At 38.3% G+C, this 25,277-nt stretch overlaps 1 protein-coding gene across 4 annotated transcripts in view; it reads right to left on the reverse strand.

Moving 5' to 3' along the window:
• The window catches only part of ADAMTSL1 (ADAMTS like 1), a 901,468-nt gene that overhangs the window by 338,852 nt on the left and 537,339 nt on the right, over nucleotides 1-25,277 (reverse strand). For all 4 annotated transcript variants that reach the window (XM_032392420.1, XM_032392419.1, XM_032392418.1 and 1 more), the window contains one exon: nucleotides 18,280-18,407. In XM_032392420.1, the coding sequence (XP_032248311.1) occupies nucleotides 18,280-18,407 (128 nt within the window). The remainder of the gene's footprint in view (nucleotides 1-18,279; nucleotides 18,408-25,277) is intronic.

The raw sequence follows: 25,277 nt of genomic DNA on the forward strand, positions 1-25,277 counted from the left end.
AAGCTTCCGACAACTTTGCAAGGTTTTATTATTCCCATTTAATAGATGAGAGAATTGAGAAAAGAGAGAACCAGTGACTGGAACTCAGATTTATCTAACTCTGGAGCATGTAAAACAATAAAAAAAGGAACAAGATGTGCATAAGGTGTGTAAAATATTGGGGTGCCTGGGTGGCTCAGTCATTAAGTGTCTGCCTTCGGCTCAGGTCATGATCCAGGGGCCCTGGGATCAACTCCCGCATCGGGCTCCCTGCTCCGCGGGAAGCCTGCTTCTCCCTCTCCCACTCTCCCTGCTTGTGTTCCCTCTCTCGTTCTCTCTCTCTCTCTAACAAATAACTAAATAAAATCTTAAAAAAAAAAAGATGTGTAAAATATTAATACTAGATGAAATCTGGGAAACCAAGCAGAGTTGGCTGGGGGTTAACTGCACCTTATTGTTACCGTATCAATTTATCAGCTGCTCTTCAGTTCTTAAATTCACTTTTAGTAAGTAAAGGATACCTAGACACACATTGTACATCGGGAACATCTCCAAGAGAACCACACTCCTCTATAAAATGTAACATGAAAGAACTTCAGTGCAGAGAAGCTTTTACTTTTTAAAAGTTCAAATTTATTAAACCTGAATATAAATTTTATTTAAGTTAATGAAGTGACTATTCCACCACAAGGATTTAATTCGTGCCAAGTGTGAATTTCTTCCTCCAAGGCATTTATCTGGGCACAAAAGCCTCATTTGAGGGTCAAGCAGTAAAAAATATTTTCTTCCTTTCTTTAACAGTTCATTAACATAAAACAGCCAAGTGGTTTCCTTCACATTTAAACAAAATAAAATTCACCTCTGGGAATGAAATAAAACAGAAATTTCAATCCAAAATGGTTTCCAAAGCAAGTTATAGTCCACTGATAACAGAGATTTTAAGTAAATGCCTCCTTTTGATGTAAACTATAGAATAGTTTCAGCACTGCGTTTAGTGAGCTAAGGACTGTACCAGTTAAGGACTTGGAACTGGTTCAATATGAAAGAACAAAATAGAAATATTCAAATATATTCCAAACCAGATTTGTAATGGAAAGTTCCTTATTTATTTATTTATTTTAGCACTTTACTCCTAGCTGGCCATTTCTTAATTTTGACTTAATTCCTTCTCTCAAAAATGGAAATCATCTCAATCACAAGCTATTATTTCTGAATTAGTCAGACTTTAATTCACTTATAATGAGATTAGTGCAAGCTTGAGGCACATTTTATTGGTCTCTCATTAACACACAAAAAGCCATCCAAACTCTTCCAATTCTTAAAATCCTGATATCTTAGTTTCAATTACCATAATTTGACAACCATAGAAGAGATGAATTACCATGGAAAATTAAAGCTCTCTTTCCAGGCTTTAGCAACTTGTTGGCCCCCTACTTCCCCACCCTCCCTCTTACATAACTTTAGTCTTTAAAAGAGGGAGGCATATTCAACTATCTCTCACTAAGAATAAAAAAAAAATGGATAAAATACATCAATTTTTATCTCAAAATTCTTCTCATTTCTTCCCTAAGCAAACAGATTCTTCTGGGGACATAACCAGAGTCATCCTTGGTGTCAGTAAAGAGTTTCAGGAAAGTATGGTAACTGTGTGTTTAAGACTCTAGGATTTTTTTTTTTTTTTAAGATTTTATTTATTTATTTGAGACAGAGAGAGAGAGAGTGCATGAGAGGGGTGAAGGGCAGAGGGAGAAGCAGACTCCCCACTGAGTGGGGAGCCTGATTTGGGGCTCGATCCTGGGACTCCGGGATCATGACCTGAGCTGAAGGCAGCTGCTTAACCGACTGAGCCACCCAGGCACCCTAAGACTCCAGGATTCTTAAATACTGCTCATGAAGCTTTGCCTTTGATTTCCAAAAAGCAAAGAGTGCTGCTCAGTCAGAACAGGTATTTCTTGGAACACCTGCTGGCTTTCAAATATGGACTCATGGGCAAAGAACTGTAAAATATGACTGTTCATCTGCTTATCTCTCTCTTTTTAGTTATCTGGATGGAAACCATGAGCTCTTCACAAAAGAACAGGTATAAAACCATATCAGCTGTTCAAGCTGATGGAAGGACTCTGGGTCCTTTAGACTGTGGATCCTAAAATGAGCATAGATTAGACAAGATAAGCAGACTTACAGCTGGAACCAGGATTTTGTGTAGTGTTGGTGCATGGTTTTCCTCCCTTTCTTCAATTTGAACATTGCAGTATTCACTGGAACTATCTTGCAGGAGGATGTCCCCAAGGAACCAGTTAAAGCATTTCTACATTTCTGGGATTTTTTTTTTTTTTTTTTTATTACAAAGACCTCAAGAGAATAACAAATTCTGAGAACACTTAAGAGGACCAAGTGCAAATGCATCATTGGGCTGCTTTTCATTTTCCACAGACACATTACTGTAAGAGGTTCTTTCAAGGAAACAACACTTGATACCAATCAACTTAGTCATTAAGAAGGAAGTTACGTGAACCTCTGGACTCTGTGTATAAAGCTATCCTCAGATGCTCACTGTCCTCATCCACAGGTCAAACCTGATGATAAAAACATAGGGTTTAGAAGAACTGGAGTCTGTGCATCACAGATGGGTAATGGTGATCTTGCCTTGCATGTGGGAGAAAAAGGAGTTAGAGGACATGTTAGTGGTGGGTGTCCTAAATCCCATGTTCTCTTCTTTCCTTTAGCTCTGTTTCACTCTTTTGCTTAAGAAAAGTAAGTCTTTAATGTTCTGCATTTTAGTCCATGTTTAAATAATTATCATTTAATTCTAATTTAGAATGTCTTTCATGAGAATCAAAATGAGCCTGGTTCATTTGGAAACTTTATGTGTGTGGGGCTTGGTCCCAGCAAGAGGAGCAAGTTCAGCACCACCCCTTCTTCAGAAAGTATCTACCTAAGAACAGAATAGAATGGTAGTTATCAGGGACTGGGTGTGTATGTGTGTGGAGGAATTGGGGAGATGTAGTTTAAGGGTACAAACTTACAACTAGTAGATAAATAAGTCTTGGAAATCTAATGCACAGCATAGTGATTGTAGATAAAAACACTGTATCATAAACTTCAAAGTTTCTAAGAGAGATCTTAATTGTTCCCACCACAGAAAAGAAATGATAACTATGGGACATGTTAGAGGTGTTAGCTAATACAAAAGTGGCGATCATATTGCAATATGTAGATGCATCAAATCAACATGTTGTACGCCTTAAAATTTTTATTATATATCTTATAAGGGGTTAATATCCAAAATATATGAAGAAATTATACAACTCAACACCAAAAAGAAGACAGAAAGAAAAAAAAAAGAAAAAAAAAACCATTCTGACTAAAACATGGGCAGAGAACCTGAATAGACGTTTTTCCAAAGAAGACATCCAGATGGCCAACAGTCACATGAAAAGATGCTCAACATCACTCATCATCAGAAAAATGCAAATCAAAACTGCAATGAGATATCACCTCACAACCATCAGAACGGCTAAAATAAAAAAGATAAGAAATAACAAGTATTGGTGAGGGTGTGGAGAAAAAAGAACCCTTGTGCACTGTTGGTGGGAATGTAATTGGTGCAGCCACTGTGGAAAATAGTAGGAAGTTTCCTCAAAAAACTAAAATAGAAATACCATATGATCCAATAATTCCACTACTGGGTATTTACTCAAAGAAAATGAAAACACTAATTTGAAAAGATATAGGCATTCCTATGTTTTTTGCAGCATTATTTACAATAGCCAAGATACAGAAGCATCCTAAGTGTCCACTGACTGGTGAATGGATAAAGAAGATGTGAGATATATATATGCAATGGAATATTATGCAGTCATAACAAAGGATGAGATCTTGCTATTTGGAACAACATGGATGGACCTAGAAGGTATTATGTTAAGAAAAATAAGTCAGACTGAGAAGAGCAAATACCATATGATTTCACTCATATGTGGAATCTAAAAAACAAAACAAATGAATAAACAAACAAATAATAGAAGCAGACCTACAAATACAGAGAATGAGCTGATGATTGCAAAGAGAAGGGGGGCTAGGGGATGAGAAAAATGGGAAAAAAACCCACCAAATCAACACATTGTATATCTTGAACCTGTACAATGTTATATGTCAATTATATCTCAATAAAAAAAGTATCTACAGATAACCATGTTTATATTATATATTCATTTAATACTATATCTCTGAATAATTGGAGATGTCCTAGTATGCATCCCCAGTGACTGCTTTATTAACATTAATAGATTTGAAATTTTTTTTTTTTTTTTGAGAGAGAAAGAGCAAGAGTGGGGGAGGGGCAGAGGAGAGGGAGAGAGAGACTCTCAAGCCCTGATTCACGACCCTGACATCATGACCTAGGCCAAAATCAAGAGTCAGACGCTTAACTTACTGAGCCACCCAGGCACCCCTAGATTTGAAATATTTTTAACAAACATTTAATGAGTACATGTTTATTCCGGACAAAGACTTTGAATCTCTCTCTACCCACCTCCAACAGCCATGAGCTCCCAGACAACCACCTATCTCTCTCTTTTTTTTAAAAAGATTTTATTTATTTATTTGACAGAGAGAGACACAGTGAGAGAGGGAACACAAGCAGGGGGAGTGGGAGAGGGAGAAGCAGGCTTCCCACCTAGCAGGGAGCCCAATGCGGGGCTCGATCCCAGGACCCTGGGACCATGACCTGAGCCGAAGGCAGACGATTAACGACTGAGCCACCCAGGCGCTCCAACCACCTATCTCAAGTAATAAGAAACTTGTTTACAAGATTCTCCATAACAAGTAATGTTTAGGGCACCTGGATGGCTTAGTCGGTTAAGCATCTGCCTTTGGCTCAGATCATAATCTCAGGGTCCTGGGATCGAGACCCACATCGGGCTCCCTGCTCAGCAGGGAGTCTGCTTCTCCCTCTCCCTCTGCTCCCTACCTACATGCTTGTGCTCAGTCTCTCTCTCAAATAAATAAATATAATCTTAAAAAACAAACAAACAAGCAATGCTTAATCTGGTGACACTTGCCAATGAAAAACTGATCTTAAACATTAAACGGTGTCTTTGACCTTCTTTGTGGCAAACTTCAATGTTTTTCCTCCTTGAGGTTAAACCTCCTTCCTTCAACAAAGTCACCAAAATTCTAGAAATAATGCATCTGCAACACATACAACCAGCAACGGAAAAGTACCCTTGAAACAAGGGAAAGAGAGGTCTTTGGTGCTATGGGACTTTCAAATGCATGCATAAAAAATATCTCTTCTTTTAGGCATTTATTTGAAAGGTCCCCACATTCACGCAGAATGCCCTACTCATTCTGGACTGCCTCTTCTTCATGTGATGCATCACGTGCCTCGAACAGATTAACGCTAAGGGAGAGATTTATTTTTTTTTCTGAGTAGATAGATATACAAGCCAAACTATTATGACAACTTGATAAATGTAGCTTTTGAAAACGCTTTCTGTCGTAATAATACAACAAACAACAAGGAGGCATGCTGCCAGGCATCATCCATCAGTAGGTGAGCTGGCCGGGAACAGACACAGCCCTAATGTCACACTAGCTCTTCTCAGTCTGCCAGAGGTTCTAACGCGGCCAAAGAAGCCAAAACAACAGTTGGCCTAAAAGCTGCATTTTCAAAGCAATTTTAAACAGGATGGGGGGTAGCAGAGGCCCAAATTTTAAAAGTGCCATAAATCGAGGCCTTGACTTAAAAGTGTTTCTTTGGCATAGGTAAGATATTTTTGTAACCTTAGTTTTATAATTCAACACTTCTGCTCTATACTAATCTCTCATTATAAAAACATTCTGAATTTTGTACCAGCTTGGAGACCCTGGTTCATGTATACAGAGAGGGTTACTAAAACTTCATGTAGAGAACAAATTCAACATGAATGGAAACGATGTAGGTTTGGAGAAGACATTCTGAGAAGACATTCCTTCTGCTTGTTTGATCTTTTCTCTACCACAGGAAAGTCAGGAAATTTCTCGAACTTTGACAGATTCTCTAGCAGCAGCTAAGAGGCTGCAGAGCTGTTAAATTAAAATTTAGACTCACGTGAGGATACTGTAGACTGAATTTTGGAGTTTGTCCTCTGAGTTTCAAATTGGTTTATTTGCTATTATGAGTGTTTGGTATGTTCTAAATTACAACTAGAAAAATCCCTGCCAAGTTTTTTTCCCAAACAAGTATGATTTTACATATCTCTGCCTGTTCTTCAAAGACAGACATGCTACAACAAGGCATTTCATTCTCACAAGTATGGGCTGAGGTTATGAAAATGAGGAGTAGCCTCATGCAATCAAAAAAGCAAAAAGCAAGAACAACGACAATGTAAACCATAATGATCACGCCCAACTTCTAATGAAGCCAGAAACAGCTCCAAGCATACTTCTCCGAAAATCTAATGAGAAAATGTACAGTAAGCAGTCTGACAGGGAAAATGAGCCCTCATGCAGGGTTTCTGGCTGACAAGCTTTTGTATCATGCTTTAAGATTTATAGTCCCTTTGCACCTCTGTTGAGCTTCCAATCTGAACTAGTACTATGCAAGGCACTGAGAAAGACAGGAAAATGATGATCTTTCTGACTCTTTCGAAGTTATAATTTCATTGGAAAAAATCCACACCGGTCCACATAAAACACACAACAGTCTACTTCATAGTCAACAACTAGTGGGTGTGGTCTGGATACTAAATACAAAAGGAGTTGGAGAGAGAAGTATTTAAGAAGATAGTATCTTAGGTGTGATGTCCCATATGGGCCCGTGTATCCCAAGAGTGTGATGGGAGAAAGGGTTACTCAGAAACAGCCCTACAGCAGGTTCCTGGCCCTAATATTCTATTCAGTAAATTCATCCAACATTGAATCGGACAGGTACCTACTCTGTGCAAGGCAGGAAGATATAAAGACAAGCAAGATAAAACCTGTGCCCATAAGCTGATCGTAGGTATAGTGGGAGAGAGGGCCATACATATAACTATAACACGGGCCAGTTTATAGAAAGGTAACTCAAAGCAGTGTGAACAAAAATGACTTTTAAGTACAGCAAAGTGAGACTAAGGGACATTGCGTAGGATGCAACTTAAAATAACATTAAGAATTTTGCTAGCTGGGCATGGGCGTGGAGGGACGGTAGGTAAGAGGTTCACTAGAAGAAGAGGCCAAGAGATGACAAACAATGTGGTCAGCATTTTAAAGGACCAGGACAGTCCTCTAGCTGTCTGGGACTGTTTTCACTTTAAAAAAAACCCATATTTTTGGTTTCTTTTATTTGCTTTTCTCCCCCTGCCGTCTATGTTTTGATCTCTGAGCCCCAGTACTTAGCAAAGTGCCTGGTGTATAGTTAGCACTCCACAAAGCATTTCTTGAGAAAAAAAAAGAAGGAAGGAAGGTGGGAGGAAGGACAGGAAGGAAGAAAGGGCAAATGGGTCAAAGGAAGAGAGACGATGTAGAACAGAAGGAAATGCTATCAGGAGGTCATGGAGAACTTTTGGTTTAATATTTGCTCTAAGTTTTGAACCCTGAAACCTGATTGGAATCTTTCTATAATAAAATGAAGATGAAAATGTAACATGAAACAAAATAGCTACCAGAGGAAAGAAGCTGGCTTTTTTTTTTTTTTTTAACAGACTCTGTTTATTTTCACCTATTTACTCTAAATTGTATTTGTCACTGCGATGCATTTTTTTCTCTCTGAAAGATGGTGGGGTGTGGGGTAGGGCGATTGCTGCCTTTGGCTCGAGATCCACTAGCAGGAAGGACATGCACTTTATTATACATACACACATGCCATAAGGTTTGCAAATGATCTTACATTTGCTCAGTAGCCAAAAGAGGCAAAGAATGAGAATAAAAACAAATGTGTTTTAGCAACATCAAGTCCAACTTTTCCATCTTCCCCATGAGGAAAATGTATATTATGAAACTCTAGGACTCTCACAACCTCACCCGATACAACCCTGGAGCTGGGAATTTATGAATTATTTTGGCTAGAGACAAAAGTTCTTCAATCCGCCCATATCACCCAGATGTCCGTTGCAAGATGGGGGCCTGGAGAATAACATTTTTCTTTAAAACCATTCATATTAAGAGCAGCTTTTGTTCCTCTTCCTATCTGGCAGCAAAATGGGTTTTGACTGCATATGTGGAGAAGAAAAGCTCTCTGTCTCAGGGTCGCACATTCAATTTTAGAGTTGAAGGACACCTTAGACATTCATTGGATATAAATACTTACTGAACACCTATTCCGTCCCAGGCACTGCCGACTTGACACCATAGATGAGCAAACGAAATCCCAGAAAAACTAAAAGCCCAATCCAGTGTCACATAGCTAGAACATAGTGAGGCCAAGATTCAAAAATAGCTTGATAAAAGAAAAATTAAAGGGGATCGTCTACAAAATAGGTGAAAGATTCTCACAGAGACTGTGAAAAACACTATTAAGAGAGCCAGGTTCCCAAAGTGGTGACTCTCTCCCACTAGGAAAAGATCTCAGTCTTGACCAGTGAGTCCTACCCCAAAGCCCAGAGGTAGGGATTGGCTGCACAGCTACTTAAGGTTGGCATATGTAGATATGGGTTTCAGCTGCTGACCGCACATGAATATTATGTTACTTAGTATTCTATATTTATTCTTTTTGCCTCCAGGTAAAGCATCTTTCCCCCAGTGTATGCAATTCTGATATCCCTTGTCTTTAGCTCATAATATCTGGTGTCCCTTTAATTCCTATCAATCTGTCTCTCTTTCCATTTATCTTTCCCCTACCTCCCCCCCTCCTTCTTGCCAACCCCCTCTCCCCCAGTGGTTGAAACTAAGCAAAGCAGTTAGGGTTAGATAAACTCCTCTTTTCTATTGCACAAATTGGGCCCCAACAGAGATAACAGAATTTGAGTACTATTAGGAAGCCTATTTAGGGGTAATGATAGATGCTGAATTGAAGGTAGATAGTTAAACTCCATTCTACGGATAAGAAATTTAATGAATTGAAGGGAGGTGGATCCCAGCAAATTTGCATAAAATACCCCAGTCACTGGTTATTAACTTAGTCATTCACTAACAATCTGGAGGCATAAAGAGTCATACTTGTAAGCTTAATAATGGAATGGAAGAAAACTTGAGAAATTGCTTAGTCCCTTTGCCAATTTGGGCAAGGTTGACCTTGACTAATACTAGACAAAGGTATAATTACTCAGAATATTTATTCCCTTGGCTTGCAGAAGTGTAGGAACAATCACTACTTCTATGTCCTGATATGCTGGTGCCCAGGACTTTCCCCCCATGTTACAGATTGGATCACTTCATGGAAACTTGAGTGAGGAATGTGAACATATACAAATTTACTTATCAGAAAATCTCTTCCTTTCTTTATTATCCCAATCTCTAAATTCCCAGAAGGCTGAATCATTTTACTATCATCTCCTTCAAAAGAGCAGCACTTTTAACCCTGGATATACATTAAAATTATTTGGAGAGCTTTTTATGTATTTTTTATTTTTTAAAAGATTTATTTATTTATTTGACAAAGAGAGACACAGCGAGAGAGGGAACACAAGCAGGGGGAGTGGGAGAGGGAGAAGCAGGCTTCTCACCAAGCAGGGAGCCCGATGTAGGACTCAGTCCCAGGACCCTGGGATCATGATCTGAGCCAAAGGCAGACGCTTAACAACTGAGCCACCCAGGCGCCCCTGGAGAGCTTTTTAAAAATTTATTGAAATTAGGGTTCTACCCATGGAGATTTGAATTTAATTGGTTTTCAGCGGGGCCCATATATATATATTTTTTTAAGATTTCCAGGTGATTATTTTTTATTTTATTTTATTTTATTTTAATTTATTTTTTTATTATGTTATGTTAATCACCATACATTACATCATTAGTTCTTGATGTAGTGTTCCATGATTCATTGTTCGCGTATAACACCCAATGCTCCATGCAGTACGTGCCCTCTTTAATACCCATCACCAGGCTAACTCATCCCCCCACCCCCCTCCCCTCTAGAACCCTCAGTTTGTTTCTCAGAGTCCATAGTCTCTCATGGTTCGTCTCCCCCTCCGATTTCCCCCCTTCATTCTTCCCTTCCTGCAGGTGATTCTAACGTACAGCTAGGGTTAAGACCATTGCTACATATGTATTACCTATTTATAGAACTGGGTGAAATTCTCTTCTTAAAATATTTTGCAACTACAATCAGTAGAAACTCAAGTAGGAACTTAATAATTTGGTAAATCCCCCAAAGGAGATGCTTGACCATTGGGCCTTTTATCCTTAGTTATACCTAGCAACTTGCCTATACATGGTAGATGTTCATAAAGATTTATTAACTGAATGAATGAAAATTGAGGAGATTCACTTTTAGAAGGTTATACGTTTTCAGGAATTTACCCATTTCTTCTAGGTTATCCAGTTTGTTGGTATGTAATTGTTCATAATAGTCCCTTATGGTCTTTTTAATTTCTGAGGCATCTATTGTAATGCCTTCTCTTTCATTTCTGATTTTATTTGCATCTTCTCTCTTTTTCCCTTAGTCCAGCCAAAAGTTTGTTGATTTTGTTTATCTTTCAAAAAACCCCAACTCTTAGTTTAGTTGAATTTTTTCTATGGTTTTTCTCAGCTCTATTTGATTCATTTCTGATCTCATATTTATTATTTCCTTCTTTTCTGATAACTGTGGACTTAAGTTTGTCCTTTTTCTAGCTCGGACCAATAACAAATAAGAAGATTGAATCAATAATCAAATACCTCCCAACAAAGAAAAGCCAGGACCTAATGGTTTCACTGATGAATTCTACTAAACATTAAAAAATAATAATATCAATTCTTCTTAAGCTCTTCCAAAAAGTAGAAGAAGAGGGAACACTTCCAAACTAATCTTATGAGACTAGTATCACTTTGATACCAAAGCCAGACAAAGACACTGCAAGTAAAGAAAACTATAGGTCAATATCCCTAATGAACATGGTTGCAAAAATCATCAATACAATTCTAGCCAACTGAATTCAACAGCACATTAGAAGGATTATACACCGTGACCAAGCAGGACTTATCTGTGGGATGCAAGGGTGGTAGAACATATGTGAATCAATCAAAGTCATACACCACATTAACAGAATAAAAGATAGAAACCACATGGTTATCTCAGCAGATGCAGGAAAAAGAGTTACAAAATTCAATATCTGTTCATGATTAAAAAAAAACAACAAACCTTTAAAAATAGGTGTAAAAGGAACTTACCCCAAAACAATGAAGGTTGTATTTGAACAACCCACAGCTAACATAATCAATGGGGAAAAACTGAAAGCCTTTCCTCTAAGATCCAATATAAGCAAGAATGTCCATTCTATTTAACATAATACCAAAAGTCCTAGTTGAAGCAATTGGACATGAAATAAGAGGCATCCAAATTGGAAAAGAAGAAACAAAATGATCTTTGCAGATGGCATGATCATATTTGTAGAAAAATTTAAAGATTCAACAACAAAAACTATTATAATTAAAAAATTCAATAAAGTTTCAGGATACAAAGTCAACATAAAAATTAATGGCATTTCTACACATTAATAACAAACTACCTGAAGAGCAAATTTAGAAAATCCCATTTACAACTGCATCAAAAAGAATAAAATGCTTAGGAATAAACTTAACCAGTTAGGTTAAAGACTTATACCCTGAAAACTATAAAACAACGATGAAAGAAATTAAAGACATATATACATGGAAAGATAACCCATGCTCACAGATTAGAAGAATATCCATATTGTTAAAATGTCCTTAATACCTAAAGTCGTCTATAGATTCAATGCACTCCCTCTCAAAATCCCAATGGCATTCTTTACAGAAATAGAGAAACAAACCTATAATTCATGTGGAACTTCAAAAGATCCCAAATAGCCAAAGAAATCCTGAGAAAGAAGAACAAAGCCAGAGGCACCATACTTTCTCATTTCAAACTATACTGCAAAGTTATAGTAAACAAAGCAGTCTGGCACTGCATGAAAACAGACATTTAGACCAATGGAACAAAACAAAGAGCTCCAATATGCTCACACATATAGGGTCACCTTTGACAAGGGTACCAAGAACTCACAATGGGGAAAAGATAGTCTCTTCATTAAATGATGTTAGGAAAACTGGATATCCACATGCATAAGAAAGAAATTGGACCCTTATTCTCACAGTGAATACAAAAACCAACTCAAAATAGATGACAGACTTAAATGTAAGACCTGAAACGGTAAAATTGCTGGAAGAAAATAGGGAAAAAGCTTCTTGACATTGTTGTAGCAATGATTTTTGTCATGACACCAAAACCACATGCAGCAAAAACAATAATAGGTAAGTGGGACTAGATGAAACTAAAAAGCTTCTGTACAGCAAAGGAAGCAATCAACAAAGTTAAAAGGCAATCTACATAATAGGAGAAGATATTTGCAAACCACATATCTGATAAGGGGTTAATATCCAAAATACATTAGAAACTCCCACAATCAATTGTAAAAGACCACATAATCCAACTAAAAAATGGGCAAAAAACCTGAATAGACATTTCTCAAAAGAAGATATACAAATGGCCATCAGGCACATGAAAAGGTACTCAACATCACTAAACACCTGGGAAATGCAAATCAAAACCACAATGAGACATCAGCTCATACCTGTTAGAATGGTTATTATCAAAAAGACAAAAGTAACAAGTTTGGTGAGATGTAAAGAAAAGGGAACCTTTGTACACCGTGGGTAGGAAGCAAATTGGTAAATTGGTAAAACTACTATGGAAGGGTATGGAGGTTCCTCAAATAATTAAAAATACAACTACTATATGGTCCAGCAATTGCACTCCTAAGTATATATATCCAAAGGAAATGAAATCTGGATCTTGAAAAGATATCTGCACCCATTTTCATGGCAACATTATTCATAATAGCCAAAACATGGGAACAATCTAAATGTCCATTAACAGAGGAATGGGTGAAGAAAATGCGTTATATACATGCAATGGAATATTATTTAGTCTTAACAAAGAAGGAAGTCCTGCCATTTCTAACAACATGGAAGAATCTGGGGGATATTCTGCTAAGTGAAATAAGCCAGACACAGAAAGAGAAACACTGCATGATCTCACTTATAAGTGGAATCTAAAATAGTGAAACCCATAAAAGCAGAGAGTAAGTATAGTTTTACCAGGAGCAGAGGAGAGGGGGAAATGAGGGGATGTTGGTCAAAGGGTACAAAGTTTCTGTTATGCAAGATGAATGAGTTTGGGAGATTTAATGTATAGCATGGTGGTAACAGTTAACAATACTGTATTATATACTTGAAAGTTGAAAGAGGATACCTCTTAAATCTTCTCAACATATACGTACACATTCAGTAACTATGTAGGTGTGATGGATAAAGTATTTAGTGTATTGTAGTGATCTTTTCACAATGTATAAATATACTGAAACATTAAGTTGTACACCTTAAATATATGTTCTTTTTACATGTCAAAGATATCTCAATAAAGTAGTTTAAAAAAAAAAGAAAATTGAGGAGAAATAAAAACTTCACATGGGCTATTGAACTAACCAAATAAAGAATTTTTAAATAAACAGAAAAAAGACAGCCAAGAGTTACAAATTCCCAATATGGCTAGTAGGGGTTATGGACACCAAACACATTTCCAACCATTTTTTATTCTAACAAACAGGTTTATAGGCCATAAATTGGTTCCAAACATTCAGTATTCTCTTTCTGAAAGGAGATCAGATCTTAGAGGGGGGAAAAAAACATCCCTCTAAGGTATATGATCTGGACTATTAGAGGACTATTAGAAGTCCTGGTAACATATTTAGATTAGGCTTTAACCCAGAAAGTAAAAGGAAGGCAACCACAAACTCTTAAACATCCTAAAATGTGAAATCTTCCCTAACACAATGAAAAGACCATCTCATATAAATGACAGAGTAGTCAGACGCATTCTGAACTTGTATATCTTTCTTTTAAACAAAAACTCAAGCATTTCCAATGAAAACAACGCTGGTAACATACAACACTAGATGAAGAATAACAGATAAATCTTGCTTTGGGGCTCATTTTAGCTGAAAGTTCTAAAACCTCTTAAAACAAGTCCTGTGACCCTTAATTGGATGTTATGATAGAGATGAGATGACTTTAAAAGAAAAAAATATTTGTTTAAGAACCCAAATCTTAATGTTAAAATTTTGCTTTTGGTATTTATTATTATATGGTGTAGAAATTACTTGCTAACTAAAGCTTATATTACTGTAAGTATCAATATTTTTATGGGAGAAAAATTATGTTTGCAATTAAAAAATCAGAGGAGTTAGCTTACTCTCCCTTAGCACAATTATTATGAAATGACAAGTTTGAATGATCTTCCCCATTTCTGTGAGATAAGACTCCTTGAGGATGTTTATTTTAATTTTTCTGTATTTATATTGACAACATTCTGGCAGCCACATCCCTTTGGAATAATATCATAATATTCTTCTTTTAGGCACCTCCACAGTGTGATGATTTTATTTCTTGTTCATCTAATAATTTTATTCAGCTCCAAAAAATTCTATTGAACCCAAAAATTCAATACAAAATTTATTAACTTTAAAAAAATGCTTTCATCCTTTATAAGCAAGCCATTTTTTTTGCTATTTGGGTATATATAAATTTGACAAGCCCTTCATTTAATTAGTTGGGATTTAACAAAATATTCTTACTCTTAATGTATTAATCTATTATTCCATACTATTTATTAGTCTGGAGATTAATTTGGCATTTCAGAAAGTAAAAAATGTCTTAAAAGATCTTTAAGTCTTCTTCAGGCACCAATATAAAGGTTGACACCACACTTAAAAGCATCCAGCTATCTGACTCATTGCCATTTCAAATGAACTGCCATTTGCCCCTTTGACCTTGGTCTTGGCAGAGACCTAATACAGTGGTACATATGACATTACGCACAGTATTCTTAAGTGCCTTATGCATCTGGAATTCCTTATGGGAAAACTTAAATTAACTGGCTGAAGACAAAGCTAGAGCTCTCAGAGACAGATCCTTAGTATCAAATTTAAAACTATATGCTTAAGTAATTTAGGTTGAAGAAAGATAGTTTCCACTAAACAAGACACACTACTAGATCAGTCAGAAAAATGCATTTGTAAAAAATATTATTTCGGAGTATTTGGTGGGGGAAAGTGAAGAATCTGAGAGAAGCAGCAGCTTCTCAAGGTAGTTGGTACACTGTTTAATTCACTTAAAATAAAGAATCATCATAAAGTACAAGTAGGTATATCTTGTTTTCTAATTAGAAAAAACAAAAACAAAAGCAGACATCATGATGCAGAAATGAAAGCCGACTTAGTGAGGCAAAATTAGCAATAGTCGTGTTATCAACTGGGTGTTGTATGTGAGTGATGGATCACGAAATTCTACTCCTGAAACCAATATTACACTACATGTTAACTAACTAGAATTTAAATAAAAATTTGGAGAGAAAAAAGTAGCTGCATTATCAGAGTTACTCAATGAAATTTAACATAATCATATAGAAATTAGTAAAGGTTGTAGAAAAAAGTTTATATGGTACCTTCCCTTATTGCTCAAACCAGGGTTGCAAGTAAAGGCAATTATCAATACTCCAATATCAGAAATTGGGAAAATTAAGCATGGCTTACTTTCTGTGAGCCTAGAAAAAAAGGATGGTGGAGAAACCAAAGCAAAGATTCTGCTCAGTATCTCCCTGGGTCCAGGCTTTTTCTCCAGGGTCAAGCACTGGTGGTGAGAATGAAGGATTTTATATTTAATAATTGTCCATATTGTCCCTCTGCTTTCCCTCCACTGATTTTTATTTTCCTGGACTCTTCAAAAGATCACTCAGAGAAAGATGTTCTCAAACTCAGAAAGTTAACCAAGCCTCTTCACAAGCTCCCCATCCATCACAGAACATAATTAACTCCAGAAGTTGAGTAGTTGTCCTTTATTCCATAAAAGCTGAGTATTTTAACTGCTTTTACAGTTCTCTCGTATTTGGAATAGAATAATTATTAGCTGATAGACTTAAAAATATCAGAGCTAAAAGTGATCTGTGAGAACATATCACCAGGCCTGGAAAATCGGTCAGGCAAATTAATTCAACGGGTGGATAGGATTTATTTGGGCTGGATTTGTATGCTTACCAGTAGACTACAATACATATTCTACTGAGCCTCTAAGGACATATACATTCATGACCTCTGATCTTTCTCAAGAGTATAAGGTGATCAAATTAAATTCGGATGTCTAAATGTGGAGTGGAGATGAGAGAAAATCCATTAAGTTGATTAGCTATTCAAAATGAATAAAAAGACCACAGATGACCATCCATGGTAGGTTTGTGGTCTGCCCCTCCCCCCATTGTTTTAGCTTCCTATCCAGCCCAGTATGAGTTTACTTAATGTATTTTTTTTCAATATTTGAAAGTCAAATAGGGACATACAGCCTATGTGTTTATATTTTTAGAATTTACATTTTACTTTTCCAATTCATTGTGAGTAGATGACAACTGATATCCTCTTTAGTATCTTAATAAAATGCTAACAATTGGAGTCTTAATTTACTAGGTGACAAAAGTGGTAATTGTGAATTTCACATAATATCAATATTTGATGCTTTGCCAAATGATAGAGTTCTACCTGTGGTTGTAATTTATCCCTTAAGTTGCTCATCAGTCTCTTACTCAAGACAAGTACAAGATTCTCACACTGTAGCATTCATATCAGTGAGCCAGTGTGAAAGTTCCCACACACTCCTTACCAGCCTTGTGAGACACATGTTTTGGCTCACCCCTATAGGATATTCAGGCACAGTAATCTAAGAAAACTGCATAATAGGAACATTTAAAATGTGCACATTTTGGCTTTACTGATGTATGTTTGTTATCAGTTGTATCTCATGGTGCTATCACCAGGCAGCATCATGCAGTGCAGATGTAGGAAGTTTTTGATATTTAAGACGAAGAGAAGAGATGAATCATAAAAATGAAAGGTCTGTTTTTCCTAATCAGTTCAGGGATCTGTTTTGATATGAAGCTGGCCTCCAAAGATGACAAACAAACATGCTAGTGGATGCAATCCAATAGCTCCATCTTCAGAGTAGACCCAAACACCAGTGTGGCTAAATACCAGAATTGATCTAGTTTCTTGCAGGATATGCCCTTTGGCCAGGTTCCCCAGGGCACATCATTTCTACTCGGATCTGCCTAGAACCAAAATGGCCTCCAGTTGTCAGTGGATTCAGTGAAGGAACACCTATCTATCAGACCATGTGCAAGCCTGGGGAACACAGAAAGGAGTAAGACTTGGATTTTGATTTCAAGAAAGTCTTACTCATTAGAGTAAGTTGACATTTTTCTGAACCTACATCTTACTACTTTCTGCTGTTTATGAAAAGTCTACAAGAATCAGCAGATATATATTTTTTTCATTCTTCTGTTTCATGTTTTATAATATATAGTAATTTCAATCAAACCTCTTACTTGTCACATGTAACACTTTTCACTGTCAAATAAAAATCTTTCATTAAAAAATATTACTACTGTACTTTAGATTTTATATTTTGGAGAAAAATCTATCATAGACCACACAGCTCAAGATACAGTTCAGAATTATTATTATTCCAAGTAGACTTTCATTCTAATGCCTCAGGCCTTTACTTACAGCTTAGAACCCATTAGCCACTTTCCACCTTCCCCACTGCTCTCACTCCCATGCCCAATTCCCACAGCAGTTTCTGTTCTCCCAAATCTCCTTATATGCAAACTTCATCATTCATTGAACTGAATCACCTTAGGGAACTTCCAGCCATTATGACATCTAAAACACCAAACCAACACATCACTCATTCGCAAAGTGCTTGATGGCACTGGAATCTAACATAAACTGAATATGCTGTCAACGTTAATATTGTTGCTAGTCTTGCCACTATAATTAAGCTGATTAAAAAAGGATATTATGGAGCTTAATATACTAGGTCCATTTCTAATCATAAATTCTTCTTCCAGTTCTAACAGGAGAACAGACAAAATTTGCTTGGTAAATGAGATAATATTGCTTATCATATAAAAGTATATAAATAACCTAGCTGTAGATGCACAGATTTAATTCTTGGCACCTTCCTTCCATCTGGATTTGTGTGCAACCAAATGCTCTGCATACCCCCAACCACAAAAGTATGCATTGAACCTACTACCGCTGGGCCTTACAAACTCCCACCCCTCTGAGGTGCAGGACTTACTTGCTGCTGAGGCAGCGTCTCAGTGAGTAGGAGGCCCCTCCACCGCAGGTGCGTGAGCACTCGCTCCATGGGCCCCAAGCATCCCACAGGCCATCCCGGTCCTCCTCAGAGCGTGCTGTTCTGGAGCTCTGTGAGAAAAAAAAGATGGTCAGTATCATGTCCCCACTGAACCCTAAAACATGTGTCCTGAAGTGTGGGTATTCTGTATGTCTGTCTATGGTAGCCTTGCTGGAGATGAAAACATGAATCAGATTCTTTCCAATTTAAAAATGTGTATATGTTTGGGGAGAGGGGTATTTGAGTTTAGGGATCTGGGCCATGACTGAAAGGGACAAGAGACTGTGCAATGGAGCAACTAGAAGAGGGGGCAAGAAATAGGAATCTGGAGGAGGGAAAGATAAATCGAAGTTACATTTTGCATTGAAGTCACAATTTTGCCCTGGGCTCATAAGTCTTCTCGTCTACTACCTCTCTGTGAAAACAGAGAAACTGCTCTCAGAGATGTTTCTGCTCTGAGAAGCTTCAAATGTGCTTAGCAGCACGACCTTCCAAAATTTAACACTTCATACAATTGACTTTTTTTTTTTTAAATGGAGGAACATCATTTCCAGATTTCAGACTTGTTAATTAGAATAACTGCATGAAGTAACCTCGGTAATGCAGGATGGCCTCTTGACAGACAGATTTGCTTGTCATTGACAGGCTTCTAGTGAAATATGCACCTACTATATAGAAAATTGTTATGTGCTGGTCTCCATGTTGAGACTTACTTTTCTCCTAAGAGTCAAAGATAAAATTTGTGCCATAGTTAATAGAATAGGCTCTGGAGTTAGAAACCGCCTGGGTTGGATATGGATTCTGTTTTTACTAAGTGTCCTTGAACAATTAAATTGCCATCTGCCTACGCTACAATTTCCCTTTCTATAAAATGGGGATAATATTATAACCATACTATTACGTGCACACACATGCACAGACACACTATGTAAGAAGATTAGCTAAATGAACTCAGCCTAGGACTAGTTTCAGAGTAAAGCACTAATAAATATTGCCCATAATTATGTTATTATAAATCGAGAATGTCATATACGTGCCACGCAGTTGTATTAGTCAGCTTAAGCTGTCATCGCAAAATACCAGACTGGGTGGCTTAAACAATAAAAACGTATTTTCGCATAGTTCTGGAAGCTGAAAGTCAGAGAACAGGGTGCCAGCATGGGTGGCTCCCGGTGAGGGCTTTCCCCCTGGGTTGCAGAAGGCAACCTTCTCACTGTGTGCTCTCATGGCCTCTGCTTTGTATGAGCATGGCGAGAGAGAGAGAGAGAGAGAGAGAGAGAGAGAGAAAGAGAGAGACGACAGAGCAAGCTCTCTGGTGTCTTTTCTTCCAAGGACACTAATCCCATTATGAGGGCCCCACTTTCATGAACTTATCTAAACTAATCACCTTCCGAAGGCCGCGTCTCCATATACCATCACATGGGAGGTTAGGACTTCAACATATGACTTGGGGTGGGCACGATTCAGTCCATAGCAACGGTTCTACAAATAGCTAATGTAAACTGAGGTCAAATTATTTTGAGTAAATTAAAGACGATATCCTAACATTAAAGATGGTATCTTCTCATATCAATCAAGAACATACTTACGAAAAACATAACAATTTCAAAACTATTTAAATTTGGGAAAAAGCAAACCCTAAGGAAAATATACATGTTAGACAAAAATGACGATTTCATCTTCGGTTTTCCCTCTGAGGAGAGAGCACAGGCGGTGCGCACTACTGTTAAAGGATGGGACATGGAGGCGACAGGAGGGTTACCTCTTACGAAGCACTGCGGGAACCTGAGGTAATGTAAGTAAAGTGACCAGTGCATAGTAGGTCTACAAGTGGTAACTTGTATTGTTATTGTTGTTGTTGTTATTTTTATTTTTAATCCCTTTCTCATGGCCTACCTAGTTCTATTCAAGGTGTTATCATCCACACAGGAGGGGGTCCTGAAAAAGAAAAGAACATCCTCTAGCCCCTCAGAAAACTGTCTGTTTTGCAGTAATGGGCTTCTTTACAGATCAGTTGCTATGCAGCTCTGTGGTCAAACTGACCACTCCTTGGACCTCTTAAAACCTGGACGAGCGATGTAAGAAACCTCACCTCAGAGTGTTGTATCAGGCTTGTCTAATGCAAGCTTTATTTAGAGTCATAAATCATTTGCAAAGGGCTAGCCCAAGCGAGCATATTGCACATCGGTTAGGAGCGGGGACTGACGGACCTACTCAGCCTGGAGTAGAATCCTGTCCCCAGAGCTGCTTAGCTGTGACCTCTTGATGCTTCAGTTTCTGATCAGAAAATAAGGATAATAAAGACTAGGATTGTGAGAATTAAAACAGTTAATATATAAAAATCACATAAGGTTGAAAACAACCTGAATGCCCATCAGTGGATGAGGGGATAACTCAGAGGTGACATATACACACAACAGAATATTATTCTGCCATAAAAGGGAGGACATTCTGACACATGCTCCAACATGGATGAACCCCAGAGACATTATGCTAAAAGAAATAAGCCAGACATGAAAAGACAAAAAGATAAAAATTGTATGAGGCTCCCCGAGGAGTCAGATCCATAGAGACAGAAAGAATGGTGGTCGCCAGGGGCAGGGGCATGGGAGGAATGGGCAACTATCTTTTAATGAGTCCACAGTTCCAGTTTGGGAAAATGAAGAGAATTCTGGAGATGGATGGTGCTGATGGTCATACAGCAAAGTGAATGTACTTAATCACTGAATAGTATACCTAAACATGATTAAAATGGTAAATTTTATACATTTTATCACAATAAAATATATATACATACATACATTTTTTAGAAGTTAATAGGGCTTAAATTAACATGATATAAGCATTTGCCACTTTTATTAACATTATTTATTGCTACCATCATTTATAAACACATATGTACTCTGAAAGATTGGAGGAGGTACTCTGGGAAGGTACTAGTGTTTTTTCCTGCTGGGTTTAGCTGAGACATTCTACTCCTAAGGCATCATGTCTCTGAAAACCCTGATGTTCCCACAGCAAAACCTCCCAGCCACCTGCCACATTGCATTTGCCTGGTGACATGATCTGTCAGTAGTTTGAGGACCCTATAAAATGTGGGATAGAATGGGTAACAGAAACACACTGGTTACCCCAAAGTCTGTTCTTTCTAAAGGAAGTATTTAACTGAGCTCCAAAGCCTGGTTTTTAGGATTAATAAAATCAATTTCTAATCAAGGCAATATGGGACTCTCAGTTTCCAGAGTTTAATTATATACCGAGGGAGAAAAGACTCTTTGGCAATGAACTATACATTGTCCATATACTCAATAAATTCATTCCCCAGATTTTTAACGAGTTTATTGTGCATCTTATGGCCCCCTTTTAGTTTGTTCTGTGGGACTGGAAGAAGTTCTGTCGAGAGTTGTGGTATTTGCTGGATGCAGTAACTATTTGTGTGACAAACATACATTTGTACAATGCGATGTCCCTCATTTTATTCAAATTAAACAAGTCTGAGATGAAAACCAACATCACAAATGCTAGGATTCATGAAATCATTAAAATGAGTAAGATGAGTGATTACAAATTGCGATACTCTCCAATTATTACAACTGCAAAAAAATAAATATTCACACGCAACATTCACATGTGAATCCCATTTCCATGTGAGATAAGAACACCAGAATGCCAAATCTTTGGGAGGTTTCCCTCTGGCTGCTCTTTGGGTAAGATATTTTGGAAATAATGTATAGTTGAGATTTTGTTTTTCTAGAGAAACAAATTGTTTCAAACTCTGTGCTGAAGTTGCTTGTTTTTTTGTTTTTTTTTCATGTACCTTGTCTAAAGCAGCCCCCAAAGGACTCTCAGGTGACGCTGTACTGACTAAATCTCTTACCTCATTACAGGTTACAAGTTTTGGCACAACTAGACACGTGAAGTGCCCACGTTGCCCCGAAAGAGATCACACGGGAACCCAGAAGTAAGTCGTGGGCCTGTTTCTCAAACTGGAACAATCTCCAAGTTGTCTTTTAGCAAGTGGAATAAACATAATTCATGTCAACTGAATCTGTGTTTAATGTTAGAGAAGGTAAAGTGATTTTCCTGCTCCTTACCTGCCAGATTTTTACATCTACAACCGGAAACGCCAATGCAGCAATGCCTTGCAGGTCATTTAAAACCCACCAGCATTTGCTTATTACAGTTTTTAAGAGGGTCTTCAGTATAAACAACTTTTGTGCCTGGTCCAGATGGGACTGGAGCTTTCTCTGTCTTGGGACCTTTCTCTGTCTCTGTCTTGTCTGTTTGGGATGTGCATTGATCTTCACCACAGTAGCATTATTTTTTTAAGTGTTAATGTTGAATTGCATCTAGCAAGAGAAACTGAGGCAGAAAAATATAAGGACTAGATGATGAGTTGCCTAAAAGCAATGATGATTGCCTCTGAAACCAAAAGTCTAAGCTTTTAAAATAGACCCCGGCCAATGCTTTCCAATTTGATTTCTGTCATATAAATGTAATATTGTAATCTCGGTATCTCAGAAACAAGGTCATGGATGCTGTAAAGCACAGTCACCAAGAGATCACCCCTGACCCCACTGCAGGGCATTTCAGCAACAGTGTCAGGTGAGTTGGTGAGCGTTTACTACGAAATAACCAAGAACTAAATGGCAACCTCTAATTTCTGTACATAAGACCAATGTTTCACCAGTTGATTTATCCAAAAATGTCAAAACTGCATCTGATATTAAACTTGAGGGACAAGTCCATTACAAATACTAGCCTTATTACAGCACTTATTTTACTTTGTAGTCGTTGGATGGGTTAAAATAGACAATGGGCACCTTTTTTGAGCCAACATTTCAGAAATCCAGTAAACATTGAGAGAAGAAAGGCCTGAATCTTGGTTCTAAAATATTTGAAAATTGAGTATTTGTCTTGAGTTATTCAGTTTAGAAAAAGTCTAGCTATTTTTATTTTATTTTATTTTAAAGATTTTATTTATTCATTTGCGAGAGAGACAGAGAGAGAACAAGCAGGGGGGGAGGCAGAGGGAGAGGGAGAAGCTGAGCAAGGAGCCCGATGCGGGACTTGATCCCAGGACCCTGGGATCGTGACCTGAGCCGAAGGCAGACGCTTAACCATCTGAGCCACCCAGGCGCCCGAAAAAGTCTAGCTATTTTTAGATCTGTGTTGCCACATGATGGCCTTTGAAGGTAGCACTGATGATGACTACTAAATCAACTCCTTTCTTGTACAAAAACTCAGCAATGGACTCCCCGGGTCCATCCAACCATTGCTCTGGCCAGTTAAGAGGTGCTAAGCCTCAGTCAATGACGGCTGCATGGAACGTAGGCTGTGGCCACAGATTGTCATGTACGTCCTAGGAATATTAGAAGAAGATCGATTGGAATAGCCTCCCTAAATCCCTCAACCTCAGGATGGTGTCATTTCCTCACCATTGCTGGTTTACCTAAACGTGGTTTTCACCTGATAGTTTTACAGTGGGTCTCAGAGCCAATTGCTCTAAAATCAATAACCAAGTCTCAGGGGAGCAGCTTTAAGCCTGACAGCTACAAGCAGTTAAGCACTTGGAGTAATCACGTGAAGCAAGAGTTCCCTGCACCCCACTGCCCAATAGACACTGAATCTTAGCATCACCTCCTATGGACCACTTTATCCAGAAGACTCTTTCTCGGGACAGGTTATGCCGGACTTATGAAAAACTTTGTAGGGTGAAGCACAAATGAGCAATAAAAAGACTCTGGAGCTCTATTCACTATGGATACAGAGGGCTTGGATTTTTTCCAAACGTTGGAACAAGAGGTCAAGCTGTATGGACCTCAATATAAATGGAAGAAGGCGCTGAGGGAATGGGGGATAGGCTTTTGTAAAATGGAGGTCACAGAACCGATGAAGTTACGTTCTGAGCAAACTGTTTTTCAAACACCAACAGATCTTCAAATGTAACGGGAGGAGGCAGAGAGCCATTCTTACTATTTCGAGATCAGCAAACACGCACCTGAGTCTCTGGTTTTCCTCTCCTCCAAGACAACATTTCACTTAAGCCATCTGGAGCCATGCATGGACGATGTCAACGTCCCTCTAAATTAGAAAGACGGGCAACCCCCCGGTGATGAGAGGACCCTTTTTCTGTGGCGAGCCCATGCCGAGCAGAGAAATCCACCCACACACACTGCCTGTCCCTGTACCAAGCTTTGAAAATGAATCCGCAGGTTCCATTTGTAACTCTCCTACACCTCTCAGGTCTCTATAAACCTTATCTAATCTTCGGCTTCGTTAACAATTTGGAATCCTGGTTCTGCCACCAACGTCATGTGGGAGGGGCTGAGATTCCCTGATCTGAGAGCTTACAGACCTTAAGCTGTAACTGGGCTCTTGTAAAAGTCCATTAGCTTTTTGATGTCCTTTTGTAAGAGCAGAGCATGTGGATACCGAGGCATGGCACTTTCCCAGATATTTGCTGCTGGCTTTGCTTAGGAAATTCAGGTCATCTGGTTCTTATCACAGCTGCGCTGCTGGGGGAGATGATGAACTGCCAGAGACACAGTGCATGGTCTTTCAGAGGCCACTGCATGAAGCCTGTCCCTTGCTACCGAGGAGAAAAGTCAGTTCAGTAACCTGGTGTCAGAGCTATGCAGGCCTCAGAAAGGCTTTTGGGTACCTGTCTTCCTTTCTCTTCCGCTGTACCTGTTCATGCACGCAGCCGAGCATACACCTGTCCCATTCCCATCAGGGCGCCTAAGGACACCTAAGCCTGGAGGGTTGCTGGTAAGGCAAAAATGCTGGGGTTTCCTCAGTACCCATGGGCCAGGAAGTACGCCAGGATTATCGTATTTAACCCTCACAATGAGCCACGGCAGGTTGGATTTTTTCCCCCCTTATTTTACTAACAAGAACATTGAGGCTCAGAGAGGCTGAACAACCTACATCATCGTGTA

This window comes from Phoca vitulina, unplaced genomic scaffold (genome assembly GCF_004348235.1).
Source record: "Phoca vitulina isolate PV1807 unplaced genomic scaffold, GSC_HSeal_1.0 scaffold67, whole genome shotgun sequence".
NCBI classification, from domain to species: Eukaryota; Metazoa; Chordata; class Mammalia; order Carnivora; family Phocidae; genus Phoca; species Phoca vitulina.